This window comes from Rhinolophus hipposideros (assembly GCF_964194185.1).
Source record: "Rhinolophus hipposideros genome assembly, chromosome: 18".
Lineage (NCBI taxonomy): Eukaryota > Metazoa > Chordata > Mammalia > Chiroptera > Rhinolophidae > Rhinolophus > Rhinolophus hipposideros.
Genome location: NC_138064.1, coordinates 409,780 through 426,275, shown reverse-complemented (window position 1 = coordinate 426,275; position 16,496 = coordinate 409,780). Strand labels below are relative to the sequence as shown.

The 16,496-nt window shown below is 48.0% G+C and overlaps 1 protein-coding gene across 3 annotated transcripts in view; it reads right to left on the bottom strand.

The window, feature by feature from the left end:
* Nucleotides 1-16,496, bottom strand: part of OGDH (oxoglutarate dehydrogenase) — a 55,628-nt gene that overhangs the window by 9,290 nt on the left and 29,842 nt on the right. For all 3 annotated transcript variants that reach the window (XM_081079208.1, XM_081079209.1, XM_081079207.1), the window contains 10 exons: nucleotides 12,610-12,725; nucleotides 11,885-12,039; nucleotides 11,623-11,769; nucleotides 11,152-11,242; nucleotides 10,688-10,867; nucleotides 8,278-8,406; nucleotides 1,435-1,614; nucleotides 994-1,146; nucleotides 361-463; nucleotides 73-201 (listed from right to left, as the gene is read on the bottom strand). In XM_081079208.1, coding sequence (XP_080935334.1) covers nucleotides 73-201; nucleotides 361-463; nucleotides 994-1,146; nucleotides 1,435-1,614; nucleotides 8,278-8,406; nucleotides 10,688-10,867; nucleotides 11,152-11,242; nucleotides 11,623-11,769; nucleotides 11,885-12,039; nucleotides 12,610-12,725 — 1,383 coding nt within the window. The remainder of the gene's footprint in view (nucleotides 1-72; nucleotides 202-360; nucleotides 464-993; nucleotides 1,147-1,434; nucleotides 1,615-8,277; nucleotides 8,407-10,687; nucleotides 10,868-11,151; nucleotides 11,243-11,622; nucleotides 11,770-11,884; nucleotides 12,040-12,609; nucleotides 12,726-16,496) is intronic.

Below are 16,496 nucleotides of genomic sequence, written 5' to 3'. Positions count from 1 at the left end.
CTGCGGGACGTGGTGGGTGGGGACAGGGCCCCTGCTGGAGAGAGCTTCCAAAGGTTAGGGTGGCCTCCTCACCTCCATGAATGGTGAAGTTCTCCACAGGCACGGAGCTGGCTACGTTCCCAATATGCATCAGGACATCCTCTGTCAGGCCCGTGGAGGGGCAGGACATGCTCCTGGGCTGCCCATCCAAGGTGAAGAAGCCTAGGACGGGAGGGACAAGCTGCCACTGCCACACTGTTCCAGGAACGCCCGCGGGCCTGGGTCACACTCCCCTGAGAGCGGCAGTCAGGGGTCTGATTCCTGGGCCCACAGGCTGAAGGGGTGGGGGGAAGGAATTTGTCGGTGCCGCCCCCCACTCACCAGGCCAGGGGGAGTCCAGCCAGTGCTTGATGTGCAGGATCTTCTCGTCCTTGGATCTGGCGAAGGCCTCCTCGCAGATCTTGTCATACTTGGAGATCTCCTCCTGGTGGGCGGGCACAGCACAGCCATCAGGGGCGCTGTGCACAGGACCCCGCCCCGCCGCACAGCCCCTGAGATCCGAGGCGGTCCACCCCGTAGTTCCTCCTCCACATCTGCAGTGTATCTGCTCTGCCCACTTTCCTCCAGGGCGGAGCCGCAGTGCCCCCTCCAGCATTGCCGCGTCCCCCCCCTGCCACGCTGCGCTCTGCACCGGCCTCCCACTTGTCACCAAGCAGAACTGACCAGACACACCAGGGCCCCTACCTCGCTGGACCTGCAGCCGGCCCTCACCCCGTACACTGACCGGGCTGTCAGCTAGAAAGCGTGTGCCACGGCCACTGTGCTCGGGTCCCACCTCTTCCGTGGAACTCCTCAGGCGCCTGCACGCTCCGAGATGTTATGCAGCGAAACGCTGTGATTTGTTAAGTACGTCTCACGGTCGCACTTGGACTAGGGGCAGCTCTGCCAGCGCGAACACTGGCCCAGTGCCCGCTCCCCGCTGCACTTCGCAGGCCGGCGGGCGGGCGCACGCACCTCGTACTCCGGCTGGTTGACGACGCCCTGCGACACCAGCAGCTCCGCGTACTTCTGCAGCACCGGCTTCTGCTTGCGGATCTGCTTGTACATGAGCGGCTGCGTGAACATGGGCTCGTCCATCTCGTTGTGGCCGTTGCGCCGGTAACACACCTGGGGACAGCCCGGGACGCCGGCGTCAGGGGCCACAGGATGCCTGCGCCTACCTCCTATAGAATTAGGGTCCTCTCTCTCCTTCACACACTCCAGTTGCTTTGACTGTCACATGAGCTAAAACGAGAGTGACCTGGGAATATGCCGGGACGGGACCCCAACTACCTTCTTCCACAGCTCAGCGAATTTCCAGGCCGGAGACCCAGAAGCTCTTGGGAGTGGCTGCAGGTGACCCCAGGCCAGGCCGCCCTGAGCCCTCTCTCCATGACGGGGACCAGAGGCACTCACCAGGTCCACCACCACGTCCTTGTGGAAGGTATTCCTCCATTCAGCAGCCACCTTGCACACGTACATGACAGCCTCAGGGTCGTCAGAGTTCACGTGGAAAATGGGGGCATTCACAACGCGGGCCACGTCGGTGGGGTAGGGCGAGGAGCGGGCCATGCGCGGGTCTGTGGTGAAGCCGATCTGCAAGGGACACACAGACTGGCCAGGGGGTATGGGGCACCCTGCTGGGCATGGGATTGGAGGGCAAGTGGGGGCCAGAGGTCAGGGCGGAGCCAAGGGCAGGTGGGGTCTGTGCAGGGAAGGGGCAGGCAGGATAGGGGAGTGACCAGAGCAGAGACAAGGGTGGGACTGGGCGTGGCCAGGGATGAAGGCGGGGCTAAGGGCTGGTAGGGTACTTGGCCTACTCTGAGCAAGTCCCCAAATGGCTATTTAGGGTTTTTTTTAATTGTTTAGTTTTTCCTACTCTGATAACAAAATTCATACATGTTCAACATAGAGTTCTGAAAACAGATAGTATAAAACAAACAGTTACCTATACTCCCACCAGCTATAGTGTAAATATTTTGATGGTTTCCTTTCTAGAGGATTTTCTTTACATGCAATATATATTTAAAATTTCAGATCCTATTATCTATAATTCTACACCTTGTTCATGTAACATTATGAACATAATACTCCTCACCACTTATATGTACTAAAGATTAATTATATATTTATAATTTTATAACATGCATCTAAACACCATTGTTATGAAATACTTCACGCATACAGAAAGTATGATAATAGTATAATGACCACCCAGGAACTCATAACCCAACAGGAACAAATCCTACTTTCAGAACCTTTCCTATTCCTTAGAATGAAATAACACATTTCTGCGCCAGCTGGCCCTGAAGGGAGGGCATCATTTCCCCGTGTTGTTATGTGTATTTCATGTCTCTAAACGATATGTACTATCTTCTCAGGCTTGTTGGTGACTTTAACATTTTACTATAATTTCAGACTTGAAAAAGACTATGAAAAAGTTTAAAGAATACAAAACCCCTCTCAGAATCTTTCCTCAGACTCACCAGTTGTTTCCACTTTGTCCCTTTTATTATTCATGCTCTTTCCACTACACACCTACACACACACTTTTCCTGAGGGTAAGTTGCAGACCGTCCCTATTTCCCAAAACAAGTCAGAGAACAGTTCTCAGCCCGAGGGATTACTATTATTGAACCCTGTCATTTGACACAGTCTGTGCACATTCCATCAACTGTCCCAGTGATGTCCTAATGCTGTCCAGTCTTTCTTCCCTCATCCAGCATCCAATCCAGCCTATCACCTGGCATCAGCTGTCACCTCTCTCTAGTCTTTCTTCTTTAATGTGGAAGCGTCCCCTGCCTTTCTCGGTTTTTCATGACAGTGACACTTTTGAAGAGTATTTCCACGTCTTTTAATCCTTGAAGATATACACTCTACGTACCTTATGTGTGGTATTACCCTACATGCTATGCAAATCCTTTGCAACTTGCTTTCTGTTCAACATTTGTTTTTATGGTTAGCGCAGGTGGAAACACGACCTCTGCTTCCTGAGGTGGAGCTCAGTAGTGGAGCTGAAGTACTAAGAGCACGCACCACTGCAGTTACTCATTCTCCTGTTGGCACATTTAGTTGTTTCCAGCTGGTGGTTAATGCACTGTCACTGCATACCTTCTGACACAGGTTTTCTCCAGCAAACACTGGGTTTATTTAGAGTATACAGGTGCACCCCTTATCTGCAGGGACTATGGTCTAAGACCCCCAAAGATGCCTGAAACTTTGAACAGTACTGAACCCTATCTATACTACGTTTTTCCTGTACATACATACCTATTATAAAGTCTAATTTATAAATTAAACACAGTAAGATTAACAATAACAATAACATAGAACAATTGTAACAATATGCTGTAATACGAATTACATGAATGTGGTCTGTCTGCAAACTGACCTGATAACCTAGAAGGCTCCTGAGTGACTGTCTACCACAAAGGGCTGTTTCACGTTCTGGGCAGGACGGACGGAGAGGGACGTGTGCGAGTCCATCACACTACTCAAACAGCGCACAATTTAAAACTTACGAATTGTTTATTTCTGGAATTTTCCACTTAGTATTTTTGAACCGTGGTTGACCACGGGTAACTGAAACTGAGGAAAGCAAAACCATGGATCAAGGGGACGACTGTACTCCTACAAAGGGTGGGCACAAGCAACATAGACTTCTCTGAATACCATCAAACTGTTCTCCAAAGTGCCTGTGCCACAGACAATCCTCTCTGCAGCATGTGAGTGCCCTGGATTCCCAGTCACCATACTGGGACTATTTCCCCAGGAGAGTAAATATTTTAATGATTATATAATGTCGCTTCCTACAGCTGGGCCAAAATTTATGCAAAGACTCCTCTAATATTGGACATATAGCTTATTTCCTAATTTCGTAGCAGTACAACTATGGGTTTGACACACATACAAAAACCTTTAGCCTCTGATGACTTCCTCAGGAGAGAACCTTAGAAAGATGAATCCTAGGTATGTTCTTAGAGACAGGAACAAGCAAAGCAGCTGCTTCCTTTCCAGCTACAGACCATGGGCTTCTCAACGCGTCATGACCAGTGGTGGCAGAAGCAGTTGAGAGAATAGACACATTCTCAAACTGCAGTTCTTATAGAAGTCTGAGGATTCTTTATTTACTCCAAAGCTGTGGTAACCAAAACAGAGTGGTCCTGACAAACACATTGGTCAGTAGAACACAAGTGAGCCCGGAAATAAACCCTCACTTACATGGTCAATTAATTTACAACAAACAAGCCAAGAATACACAATGGGGAAAGGAATAATGTCCATAAATGGTGCTGGGAGAACCGGACAGCCTCATGCAAAGGAATGAAACAGGACCCCCATCTTACACCAAACACAAACTCAAAAAGCATTAAAGACTTGGACATGAGACCTAAAACCGTAAAACACCTTTGCTTTTTGGCTCCTTGACACCAAAAGCAAAGGTAACAAAAGGTAAAAATAAACAAGTGGGACTCCATCAAATTAAGAAGCTTCTGCACAGCAAAGGAAACCATTAGCAAAATGACAAGACAGCCTGCCGAGTAGAAGATATTTGCAAATCATTTATCTTATAAGGGATTAATACCCAAAATATGTAAAGAACTCACACAATTCAATAGGTAAAAAAACAATCTGATTTTAAAATGTGCAGAGGACACGAATAGACATTTCTCCAGAGAGGACAACAGACATGAAAAAATGCTCAACATCGCTAATCATCAGAGAAATGCAAATAAAAACCACAATGAGATATCACCTCACACCTGTCAGAATGGCTATCATCAATAAAACAACAACAAGTGTTGGCGAGGATGTGGAGAAAAGGGAACCCTCGTGCACTGTTGGTGGGATTGCAGATTGGTGCAGCCACTACGGAAAACAGTATGGAGGTTCCTCAAAAAACTGAAAATAGAACTACCATAGGATCCAGCAATCCCACTTCTGGGTATTTATCTGAAGAAACTGAAAACACTAATTTGAAAAGATATATGCACCCCTGTTTACTGCAGCACTATTTACAATAGGCAAGATATGGAAGCACCTAAGTGCCCATCAATAAACGACTGGATAAAGAAGAGGTGGTACATATATACAATGGAAGACTACTCGACCATAAAAAAAGAATAAAATACCATTTGTGACAATGTGGATAGGCATAGAGGGCACTATGCTAAGGGAGATAAGTCAGACTGAGAAAGACAAACACTGTATGATCTCATTTACATGTGGAATCTAAACAGAACAAAATAAAACCTGAACTCAGATACAGAGAACAGATTGGTGGTTGCCAGAGGGGTTGGGTGGGGTGGGCAAAAGGGTGAAGGTGGTTAAAAAAAAGCAAAGAAAAGAAGGAAAGAATGTTTGCCAAATTTGTCAAGATACAAATCTACATATTCAAGAAACTGAATGATCTCAAGTGAATTCAATGGGGAAAGATAGGTTTTCCCACAAATGATGTAGGAACAACTGGAATCCATACCCAGAAGAAAGAAGCTGGGCCCCTTCCTTGTTTCACACACAAAAGTTAACTCAAAATAGATCACAGATGTTAAGAACTAAAACGATAACTTAGAGGAAAACACAGGAATTAAAAAATAAATAAATAAATAAAAAGCTAAGCAAACCCCAAACAGGATAAATCCAAAGAAATCCATGCCAAAAGATACACAGTTCAACTTCTGAAAACTAAAGACAAAGGAAAAAAATAACTTTCCCCTAAAGAAAACTCTAGGCACAAAAGTATCTTATTGGCAAATTCTACTAAATGCTTACAGAGCAAATATCAATTCTACAGAAACTTTTCCAGAAAACAAAAGAAGGAACACTTTCCAACTTATGAGGCCAGAACTACCCTGAAAACAAAACCACGGAGACATTACAGGAAAACTACAGACCGACATCCCTCATGGACACAGGTGCAAGAATTCCACATTCAGAAATCAATGAAAGGAACTGACTCTGGGTGGTGAACACACAATGTGATATACAGATGACATATTACAGAATTGTACACCTGAAATCTATGTAACTTTACTAACAATTGTCACCCCAATAAACTTTAATAAAAAACAAAAAAATCAATGAATGGAACTCATTAGCAAACCATATGATAATCTCAATAGATGTGGAAAAGTATGTGACAAAAAGCAAACTTCACTCATGATAAACACTGCCCACAAATTAGGAGCAGAAGCCTGTTAGGGACATCTACAGAAAACCCCCAGCTAGCATCATACCCATCACATCGGACTGAAGACTGGCTGCTTCCTTCCTAAAACTGGGTGGGACAAGGGACCTGCACTCTCACCCACTTCAACACTGTGTTGAGGTCCCAGCCAGTGCAATAAAGTACGAAAAATAAATATAAGGCACAAATATTTATGGAAAAGAAGAAATAAAACTGTCTCTAATTCCAACCACATGATTGTCTACATAGAAAATTCCAAAGAATTCGCAAAAAACTACTAACTGTGAGTTTAGTTAAGGTTGTAGGATACACAAATAAACTGTACAAAATATAAAACTAAATTCTACTTCTATATCCTAGCAGCAACTGGAAATTATAAATAATACCATTTATAAAAAGTACCATTTATAATAGCTTCAAATTAATAAAATATTTAGTTATAAATCTAACAAAACATGTTCAGGATCTGTATGCTGCAAACTACAAAATACCTGTGAGAGAAACAAAGAAAATCTAAGTAAATGGAGAGAGTTACAGTGTTCTCAGATTAGAAGGCTCAATATTGTTAAGACTGTGATTCTTCCCAAACGGATATATTCATTCTGCATACTTTTTTTTTTATTATTAAATTTATTGGGGTGACAATTGTTAGTAAAGTTACATAGATTTCAGGTGTACAATTCTGTATTGCATCGTCTATAAATCCCATTGTGTGTGCACCACCCAGAGTCAGTTCTCCTTCCATCACCATATATTTGATATTCTGCATACTTTTAATCCAAACACTAGCAGAATTTTTTTGTTGACATGGACAAGCTGATTCTAAAGTTTATTTGAAAAGCAAACAATCTAGAAGAGCCAAAACAATTTTGAAAAGTAACAAAGTTGGAGAACTCACACAACTTGATTTTAAGACTGACAATAAAGCGACAGCAATCAAGACAGTGTGCAGACAATTAGATCAATGGAACAGAACAGAGAATCAGAACAGACCCACATACACACGGTCAATTCATTTTCAACAACAAAAATATCCTTTCAACAAATTGTACTGGAACAAATGGATATCTATAAGCGAGAAAAAGAACCTCAAAACTCCAACTACCCAAATATAGCATAGACTTACATATGAAACACAAAATAGTGAAACTTCTAGAAGATGGGGGGAAAATCTTTGTGACCTTGGAAAGGCAAAGTTTTAGATCTGACACCAAAAACACAATCCATAAAATAAAAAAATTCATAAATTGGACTTCATCAACATAAAAACTTTTGTTCTGTGAAGAGACTGGTAAGAGAATGAAGATAAGCCACACACTGGGAGAAAATCTTTGCAAAACCCATCTCTGACAAGGGACTTACATCCAGAAGCAATAAAGAACTCTCAAATGTTAATAATAAAACAAATACCGCCCCCCCTAGGCAAAACACTGACCAAACTCTTCACCAATGATACACCGATAGCTGGTATGCCGGGAAAGACACCCACTGTCTGTGGCATCCAGGGAGATGCAGTGTAAACTACATTTATTAGACACAAATTCACACCAGTTGGTGAAATGCACCCTTGGATATGGCTGGTGGAGGAAATAACAGATACATAACAGTGACACGGATCAGAGCTGGGCAGAGATATTTACGTACAAGAATGTTCATCTCAGCATTATTTAAAAGTGAAAAATGAGACCTAAAAGTCTAACAACATGGCAATGTGTATTTTATGAAACAACCTATAATGGATATTTCCATTAAAATTACTTTAAGAGTATACAATGACATGAGAAAATAATGTGGTAAATAAGAAATGGATATAAAACTGGGTATACAGAACCCGTCTCTTAAAAACGAATAGCCATCTATATGATTGCAGGCCTAGAAAAAGTACTTTAAAATGTGACTATCTTAAAAAGGGTAATTAAAATCTCCCCACTTTCAGAAAGTTTTCTGTCATGCACATTTTTTGTAATAGCGTATTTTATTCTCAGGCACCACAAGCTGTCATTCTAAGTAAGGCTGGGGAGCAGAGCCCTCGGGAGGGAGTGTGACTAGACGCCGACCAACGACCGGGTTACCTGGTTGTTGACAACGACATGCACGGTGCCGTGAGTTGTGTAGGACGGCAGGTCACTCAGGTGGAAGGTCTCATACACGATGCCCTGGCCGGCAAATGCCGCGTCCCCATGCAGGAGGATGGACATGACCTGCAGACACACGAGGAAGTCCAGAATCTAACACGGCCCAGACCACCACCACCACACAGCACACGGGAGATTAAGTCACAACCTGCTTTTCAAAAAATATTTTTTGAGATAATTTCAAACTTCAAAAGCAAGTGGCAGGAGGGCCCTTCCAGCCCGACGAGAGCAGCACGGCGTGCCCGCTCCTCATCTGCTGCAGCAGCTGCTCACCACCCCGATGGCCACGTAGGACCCTGGGAAGGCAGTGCTGGCCCAGCCCCCAGCCCCTTTGGCTCCTCCGCCTCGCCCATCTCCCCATCCCGGACGGGCCTCACATCCTGACGGTCCTTTGTGACCAGGTTCAGGAAGGGTGCATGTCACTCCAGGAGATGCCCATGCCAGGGAGGTCTGCTCTGATCACCTGGACAGGCAGCCGTCTCTCTCTCTCCCTTAAATTCACCATTTCTCCTCGATAACGAGAAAGTGGTGGGACTGTGAGGCCAACTTCTGTCTCCTGCCCCTCAGCGGCGCCTGGGGACGCCAGGTGCCACGCCCACGTCTACTCACTGGTTTTGCAAGAGCCCCCTGCCCACCTTTTATTTACTTGGACCCCCACGTGTGGGTCGTCCTTCAATGCTCACACTGCCCCGATGGGGCACAGAGCCCAGCCCCCCAATGACATTTCCCTCAGGAGCCTGGCGCCTGCCCCAGGGCAGGGGACGCAAGGTACTGAAGAGCAGTGTCTGCGTGTCGCTGCTGACGGGGACACTTCCAGGGCCATGCGCATGGGTATTTCCAAATCTCTGCCCAGAGCGTAACTGCGACGCCTCCAGTTCCGAGCCAGTCCCCGCCTGTGGCGCTGCCCCCTCCCACACTCACAAATCCTCTCACACGGAGACACTGGCCCGCTGCCCCAACAGGGCCCACGCCCTAAAACACGGCCTTTGCCTGTGACCACACAGGGCTAAGCAGCACCACCCACCCCAGGACCACTGATGTGATCATCTAAAGACTTATTCCTTTTCACATTTCCAGCATTCCCAGAATGAGTGAGCGCTGCCTGAGTGGCTTGTGTAATTTATGAGTTCCGACATCACACAAAGCTTTTTGCAATCTTGTTCCCCTCCCTGGCCCTGAATGTCCCTCAAGGACAGCAGAAATGCTGGAGGCACTGGCAGCGATGCCAGTCCCCCACCCCTCCCACCCTGTGTCGTCGGTGGCCCCGGGGGGTGAACCGAGGTGCCTTCTGCCTCCTTGTAGTTTCTGTGGCCCCGTCCAGGCCCCCAAGCCCAACATCCTCCCAACAGGCCACACGAGTCTAGGGTGGATGTCCATCCATGCGTGCACCACTTCCTGTTCCCAAGGCCACGCGGGTCCAGACTCCATCACCTCTGGCGACAGCTTCTCTCCTTATTCTCCACGCATAAGACTAATAGACTCTCGGTTTCAAACTAGAACCGGAGGCTGACATTGGTTCCATCTCTAAAACGTCTGACCCTCCAGGGCAACTGTGGGGCAGCGCCCAGCCCCACCTCCATCTTCACCCATACCTGCCATCTCCAGAGAACATTCCTTCCTTCCTTCCCACCTCCCCACCCGCTGGTACTTCACTGGGTGGGTCACAGGTGCTGCCTTTGATTCTGCTTCCGAACCCAGCACACAGCACCCCCACCTCCACCCCTGCTGCGGCCCCTCCCCAGCTTACCCACACCATGCGCTTTCCTGCCTCCTCACAGGGGTCCCACTTTCTAGAAAGAGTGAGGTGCCTGAAGCGGTGCAGTGCACCCTCCCCAGAACATATGCCCGTCACTCATAAACACTTGTTTTTGCAGTAAGAACTACACGATTTGTCACAAGCAGACTTTTGCCTTGAGATCAAACCAGGACAAATAGTCACAATCCATCGGGGCCTCTGTGCAGGACGGGCTGGCCCAGCAGCGTCCAGCGTCCATACACACACCTGGAAAAGCTGTCTGCACAGGGCGCCACCCAGCATTGGCATGGCCACCTCTGCACACCTGTCCCTCAGACACCTACACAGCACAGCCTTGCCCTACTGCTCAGTGCAAACGCCTATGTCCATGGTGACATTCTGCAAGACAGGGAAACAGACAGGTGTGGCCAAGCTCTGCTGTCACCACTCGGGGGAACGCAGACCCATAGGTGGGATGCCACAACTGCTACTCTTTCCAGGTCCGGGCACAAAACCGCCTCGTCCAGAAGGCCTCGTCCAGAAGTGTGACATCTGAGACGTGCCTGGGGCTGCGCACCACCCTGGACCGGCCGGCGACCCCTATGGCCTTACCTTCTTCCCCTCAGTGTCCCCACAGTAAAACTGCTCGGCTTTCGTCTTGCCCATCACCACGGGGTCGGCGGCCTCGAGGTGGGAAGGGTTCGCTACCAGCGACAGGGTGATATTCCTGTCGGTCACACGGTTGATCCGCCGGTGGTACATGCCCAGGTGGTACTTCACGTCCCCAGAGCCCTGTAGGACAAACGGCGAGGCTCGATTCTGGGCAGCACACTGTGGGTCACTTCTCCTCCCAGTACCCCATCCCCGGAAGGATGGGAAAGCTCTGCCCAGGATGGCTCCCACTCAGGACACAGGGCCGGCCCTCTTTTCTCAAAGAAGTCGGCAGCTGGCCACCTGCTTTGTGAATGGTACGAAGACCTCAGCCCTGCTGTCTTTCCCAAGAAGCCGGTAGAGCCAGCGTTCTCATATGGGCTGGGGCTTCATTAAAAGCTTCTAAAGGAAATCAGGCACCTCACCTCATCAGCTGCCTCCAGCTTGGAATCGAACTGACAGAAAATCTGCTCCAGCTCCTTCCTGATGACGTTGGCGAGCACGTTCAGCCGCCCCCTGGGACACACGGGGGTGAGCCAGGCTGGAGCAGTGACCCAGGCAACCCCCGCCCCACACCCTGAGGGATATGAAACAGCTCGCTTTGCTGCCTGAGAGGAGCTGAGACCAAAGCCACTGTGTGACACCCAGCCTCTGCTTGCCCGGCACCAAGGTGAAGGTGAGGCAGGAGGAAGGTGGAAACGTCTCTGCTCACGTCACCAAGCAGCCGTCCCTCCGGGTTAGCCTCCCTCTGCTGGGACTCCAACAAGGGCGTTCGGGTTCAACACAAGGCTAAGATGCCTGTCTGAAACCACCTGTGGCCTTGGGCATGACAGTGACCCCAGTGAAGGGGACCCTATGGTAATGGTCCCTCGGGAGCGGGGGGCTGCAGCAGGCACCTGTGCGGCATGCCCATGATCACGTAGTCCACGCCGTTCTCACTAGACTTGTCGATGATGGTCTTGAGCGCGGGGATCAGCACTTCGCAGCCTTCTAGGCCGAAGCGCTTCTCAGACGACCACTTCCGCTGCAGGAACTCCTCGAACCTGCAAGGAAACCAGGCTGCCCTGAGAGCATGTCACAGGGCCAACAGCGCTCCTGAGGGGCTGGGCCGCCCCCCTCCCCGCTCCATCGAAAGGCCGCCCTGAACACAGCCCACACCTGGTGGACCGCACGAGCCTGGCCAGCAGGGTCCGCTTCTCCTCATTGGTGAACTGCATGACCCCGGGTGTCTCAAACTTCTGCCGGATCCACTGGCACTGCTCCAGGTCGTTGATGAACATGAACTCCACCCCAATGTGCTGACAGTAGGCCATCTGTTCCACACACAGTCACAGGTGTCCACCCAGCTGTGCCGACCGCCCACTTGGCCACACCGCTGGGGGGAACAGGCCTCCCTCTCACACACACTGGAGCCCACTGCGACGGGGTAGATTGAGGGGCGTGTGTGAGAAAAAGTGTGTCTGTGAGTGTGTGTGAGAGTTTGTGTGTGTGCGTGTGTGGACAGTGTGTCCCGCAGGCTTACTGCCCACCAAGTCGAGAGAGGAGGAGGGAAAGAAGAAATGGGAAAATGAGGGAATGGGGGTGGGGTGAGCAGCCTGTGTCTGGCCGGGGAACCAGCGGTGCCACCGGGCAGTCTGAGTTCGGGCATATACGCTGGGGACCTCCCACATCTGAATAAACCCCCACTGGCATTGGAACACATGCAATGTTTTTCTCCTTCCTATGTCTGACTGTAAAAATAAAAAACATGGATTTTTATCTATAAAATAGCATAAAAAGCTCCGTTTCCCTTACATTTTAAAAAATGTAGGACCAAGGAAAAGCGGCCTCATCGGGAGGCCTCCTGCCAACACAGGTTTTTCTAGAAAGTGCTGTGTCCTCACCTCCAGTCGCCGGATGATCTCCCGCAGAGGAAGAGCTGACTCCTGCCCGCCGATGAACGTGGTGGTCGGCAGGTGGAAGACCTTGTCCAGGTCAGACTCGTCCAGGCCGTAGAACCCTGCGGGGCGAGGAGACACGAGCACAGCCACAGGGGCCACAGTTCATGAAAAGGGGAAGGGACTCCCCAGGGGAGAGAAAAGAGAAGAGAAAAATCATAAAAACCTCTGATATACACAAAAATAAATACTATTTTAAAGCCAGAAACACAAAATTTAGCAACAAACAGAAGCTGAGAATATTATTGGGTGTCATAGGTAGTAAGTGAGAACAAGGTTCATATAGTGTACCAAGCATTCATAATTTAGAGAAAAAAGTATTTCAAGGTCCCAAAGACACCAACTAATTTGGTTTGAAGACACTGGATAAATCAGTCAGAAAGCACAAATGAAAAATAGTCGAGGGAATTTAAGCAGAAAATGAAGAATTCGTACAGAACAGGTCATATGTAACTTAGGTGGCAATAGCAGTCGTACGCAGTGACTGAGTGGGAGCTGGGAGACTGAGAAGGGACGGTCACCAAGAGGCTGCCAGGCAGCGGAGCGAGGGTTACACACCGGTCCCGAGGAGACGGTCCTTTCTCCGGGGAGGGCCCACCCACGTGATTTAGACCTGCTCTCCAGACAGTGCTCGGCAGTCCCAGATCTAACTCTCACTCTCCCAGCCCGGCACTAACACGAGTTACCAACTAATCGCTCACTAGGGGACCACTCACCGTCTGACTGACTGCTCACTACTTAACTGACTGACTACTCACTGGTCGACTAATCATCATCCGACAGACTATAATTCCTTAATAGTTAACTGATCGTTCACTAGCCCACTAGTCACAGTCTAGGATTTCCGGGAGAGAATTCCCACCCATTCTCAGAAATTCTTTTCACTTTCCCGTTCCTGAATCCTGAGAAAAGTTGGTCGGGAAATTGGGAAAATCGGCTCCTTGAACCCAGGTGGTGAATAGTATCAGCCGCCACTTTGTGGAACCGATTCATCGTGGAGAACAGAAAACAATTTATATCTTGGGATTTGGGAACGGGAAAGCAAAAAAAAATCCTGAGAACGGGCGGGAACCCCAGTCAACCGTCTAACTGATAACTCTCACTATTTAACTGATCGCTCACTAGCCGACTAATCACCATCTGACCGACTAATCCCTCACTAGTTAACTAGCCGACTCATCACCGCTCTGTCCTGGAGCACTGACTCTGCGCAGGGCACCTCCATGTCTGAAAGTGTCTTTCAAGCTGAGAGGAATGTGATGGGAGGGCTCTTTCTAGGGCATCACGTGCTGATTTCATGTTGCAACAATAATCTTCAATGGGGAATAGATTTGGAGGAAAACTGCCAAGTGACACTGTAGGATCGGCTCCTACTGTCCTGGACAGACACCATTTCCTGGCCTGGGTGCCAGTGGTCGCGAGCAAACACAGCTGCGTATCTGAGTCTCGAGGAGGCGTGGTGGCCAGGAATTGCCCACTGTGCCCCACATGCTGGCTCAGGCCCTGGACAACAGCCTTTATCTAGCTGATTCTTCGGGACCCATTTCTTTAGTCTTAAAGGCAAATTCTCAAATCCTTTTGGTTTAAGTAAAACAGAAGCAACTGGCTTTTTTTGGGGGGGTGGTGGTGGTATCGGAATGGTGGCTGCACCGCTGCCAGGAGGACAGCCTGTCATGTGACAGGTGACACGCACGTCTCTGGCCACTCGCAGCCCAGCTCGCGGTGTTTATGGGAGAAAACCAGAACCAGACGGGGGCACTTCTCCTAGAACACTCCGCAGGGCCTCAGGAAGGGTGTCCACCATGTATACTCTGTGGGACACCTGGATCATGGCGGTGACCAGTGATATGTGTGGAGAACCTGGCTTGCCGCAGCCTTTCAGCAGGAAGAACCCTAGTCTTCACCATGCCTGTGGCTCTTCACTTCCACCCCCTGAACTGATCATTCAGGGCAGCTGAACCTCAACACCACAGGCCTTGCTTCTGAATTCTTCAATCATCTGAGAAGTTCAGTCCACAGCGGCCGGCTTCCGGGAAGGGGGACAATACGTACTGCTCCCTATTCCCCACTAAGCACAACTGAGACCTCAGACATTGTATATGAGACCCCAAAAGGTGGAGAAGAAGGGTGACCAGCCAGAGAAGTCCTGGGTTTCCTCCTGGGCTTCCAAGTCTCAGACGTGGGGCCTAGAACCTGCAGCCCAGGACTCCTAAGGTACAGACAAAAATCCCCAACAAAATCTGCTCTACTAAAGGACCAGTAGAGGGGCAACTAGCAGGACAGACAGTAACTGCTCGATTCCACCCAAATACATAGAACACACTGCAGCCTCATCCACACCCTTACCACACTACAACACACTCCTGTCTCCAATCCACCCAAGATTCTGAAGAAGGCCCAAAAGGGGGCCCAAATGTTCATCCCCTCTGGGAGGTAATGCGCCAGCCTACTCCCTGACCCAGTGCCCACAGAGATCTTGGGGTACCGGGACATCCATCACCACCTGGGAGTAACTAGGGGGGCCCACCAGAGTTACTGTCCCACCAGAGCGGTGCTCAGAGGAGATAGCTATAACAGAGATTTAAGTAAGATTCCAAGTCTCCTAATATGCAAAATGTCCTGGTTTCAAAAAATAATCACTCACAACAAGAACCAGGAATATCTCAGGTTGAATGATAAAAGATAATCAACAGACACCAACAGGACACAGTGTTAGAATTATCTGACTAAGATTCTCAAGGAGCCATCATCACTAGATTTCAGTAGCAATTAGAACACAACAGAGACAAATGAAAAAAATAATTAAGACTCAGCAAAGAAACAGAACATCTGCCCAAAACTAGAGATACAAAGAAGGACCAAATGGGAAATTCTGAAACTGTGAAATATAATAACCCCAATTAAAACTCAGGAGGTGGGATCGGTGGCAGAATCAGGGGCAGAGAATCAATAAACTTGAGGACAGAACAATAGAAATTAACCAATCTGAGAGGAGAAAAACGGACTGGAAGAAGAATGAAGAAAGCCTTGTGGACATGTGACACTGTAACAGAAGATCTCACATTCATGATGATGAATCCCAGAAGGAGAAGATAAAGAGGGCAGCTGAAAAAGGATTTGGCAAATAATGGCTGAAAACTTCCCAAATATGGCAGAAGACTGAAACCCACAGATTCAAGATTCACGAATTCATAGGATAAACTCAAAGAAATCCATGCCAAAACACATCATAACTCAACTTCTGAAAATTAAATAAAAAGTTTTGAAAGCAGACAGAGTAAAATAACACCTTACCTGGAGGGAAAAACACCACAAATGACAGTGGATTTCTCATCAGAAATCATGGAGCCAGAAAGGAGTGGTACCACACTTTTCAGAGCTGAAAGAAAAGAACTGTCTTCCCAGAATCCTATATCTGGTGACAATATCTTTTAGAAATGAAGGGGAAATTAAGACAATCTCAGATGAAGGGAGCTAAGAGAATTTGTCACTTTAAATGAATGGCTAAAGGAAGTTCTCCAATAGAAGGGAAATGACTCGGGGTGGTGAACACACAATGGGATTTATAGTTGATGTAATACAGAATTGTACACCTGAAATTATGTAATTTCATTAACAATTGTCACCCCAATAAATAAATTTAAATAAAAAAAATAAAATAAAAGAAGGGAAATGATATCAGAAGGAATCTTAGACATCAAGAAGGAGGAAAGAACATGAAAAGCAAAAATATGGGTAAATGAAAAAGACTTTCCTTCTCCCTTTGGGTCTTCTAAATTATGTTTGACGGCTGTAGCAAATTTATAATAGCTGATATGGTTCTAAACATTATG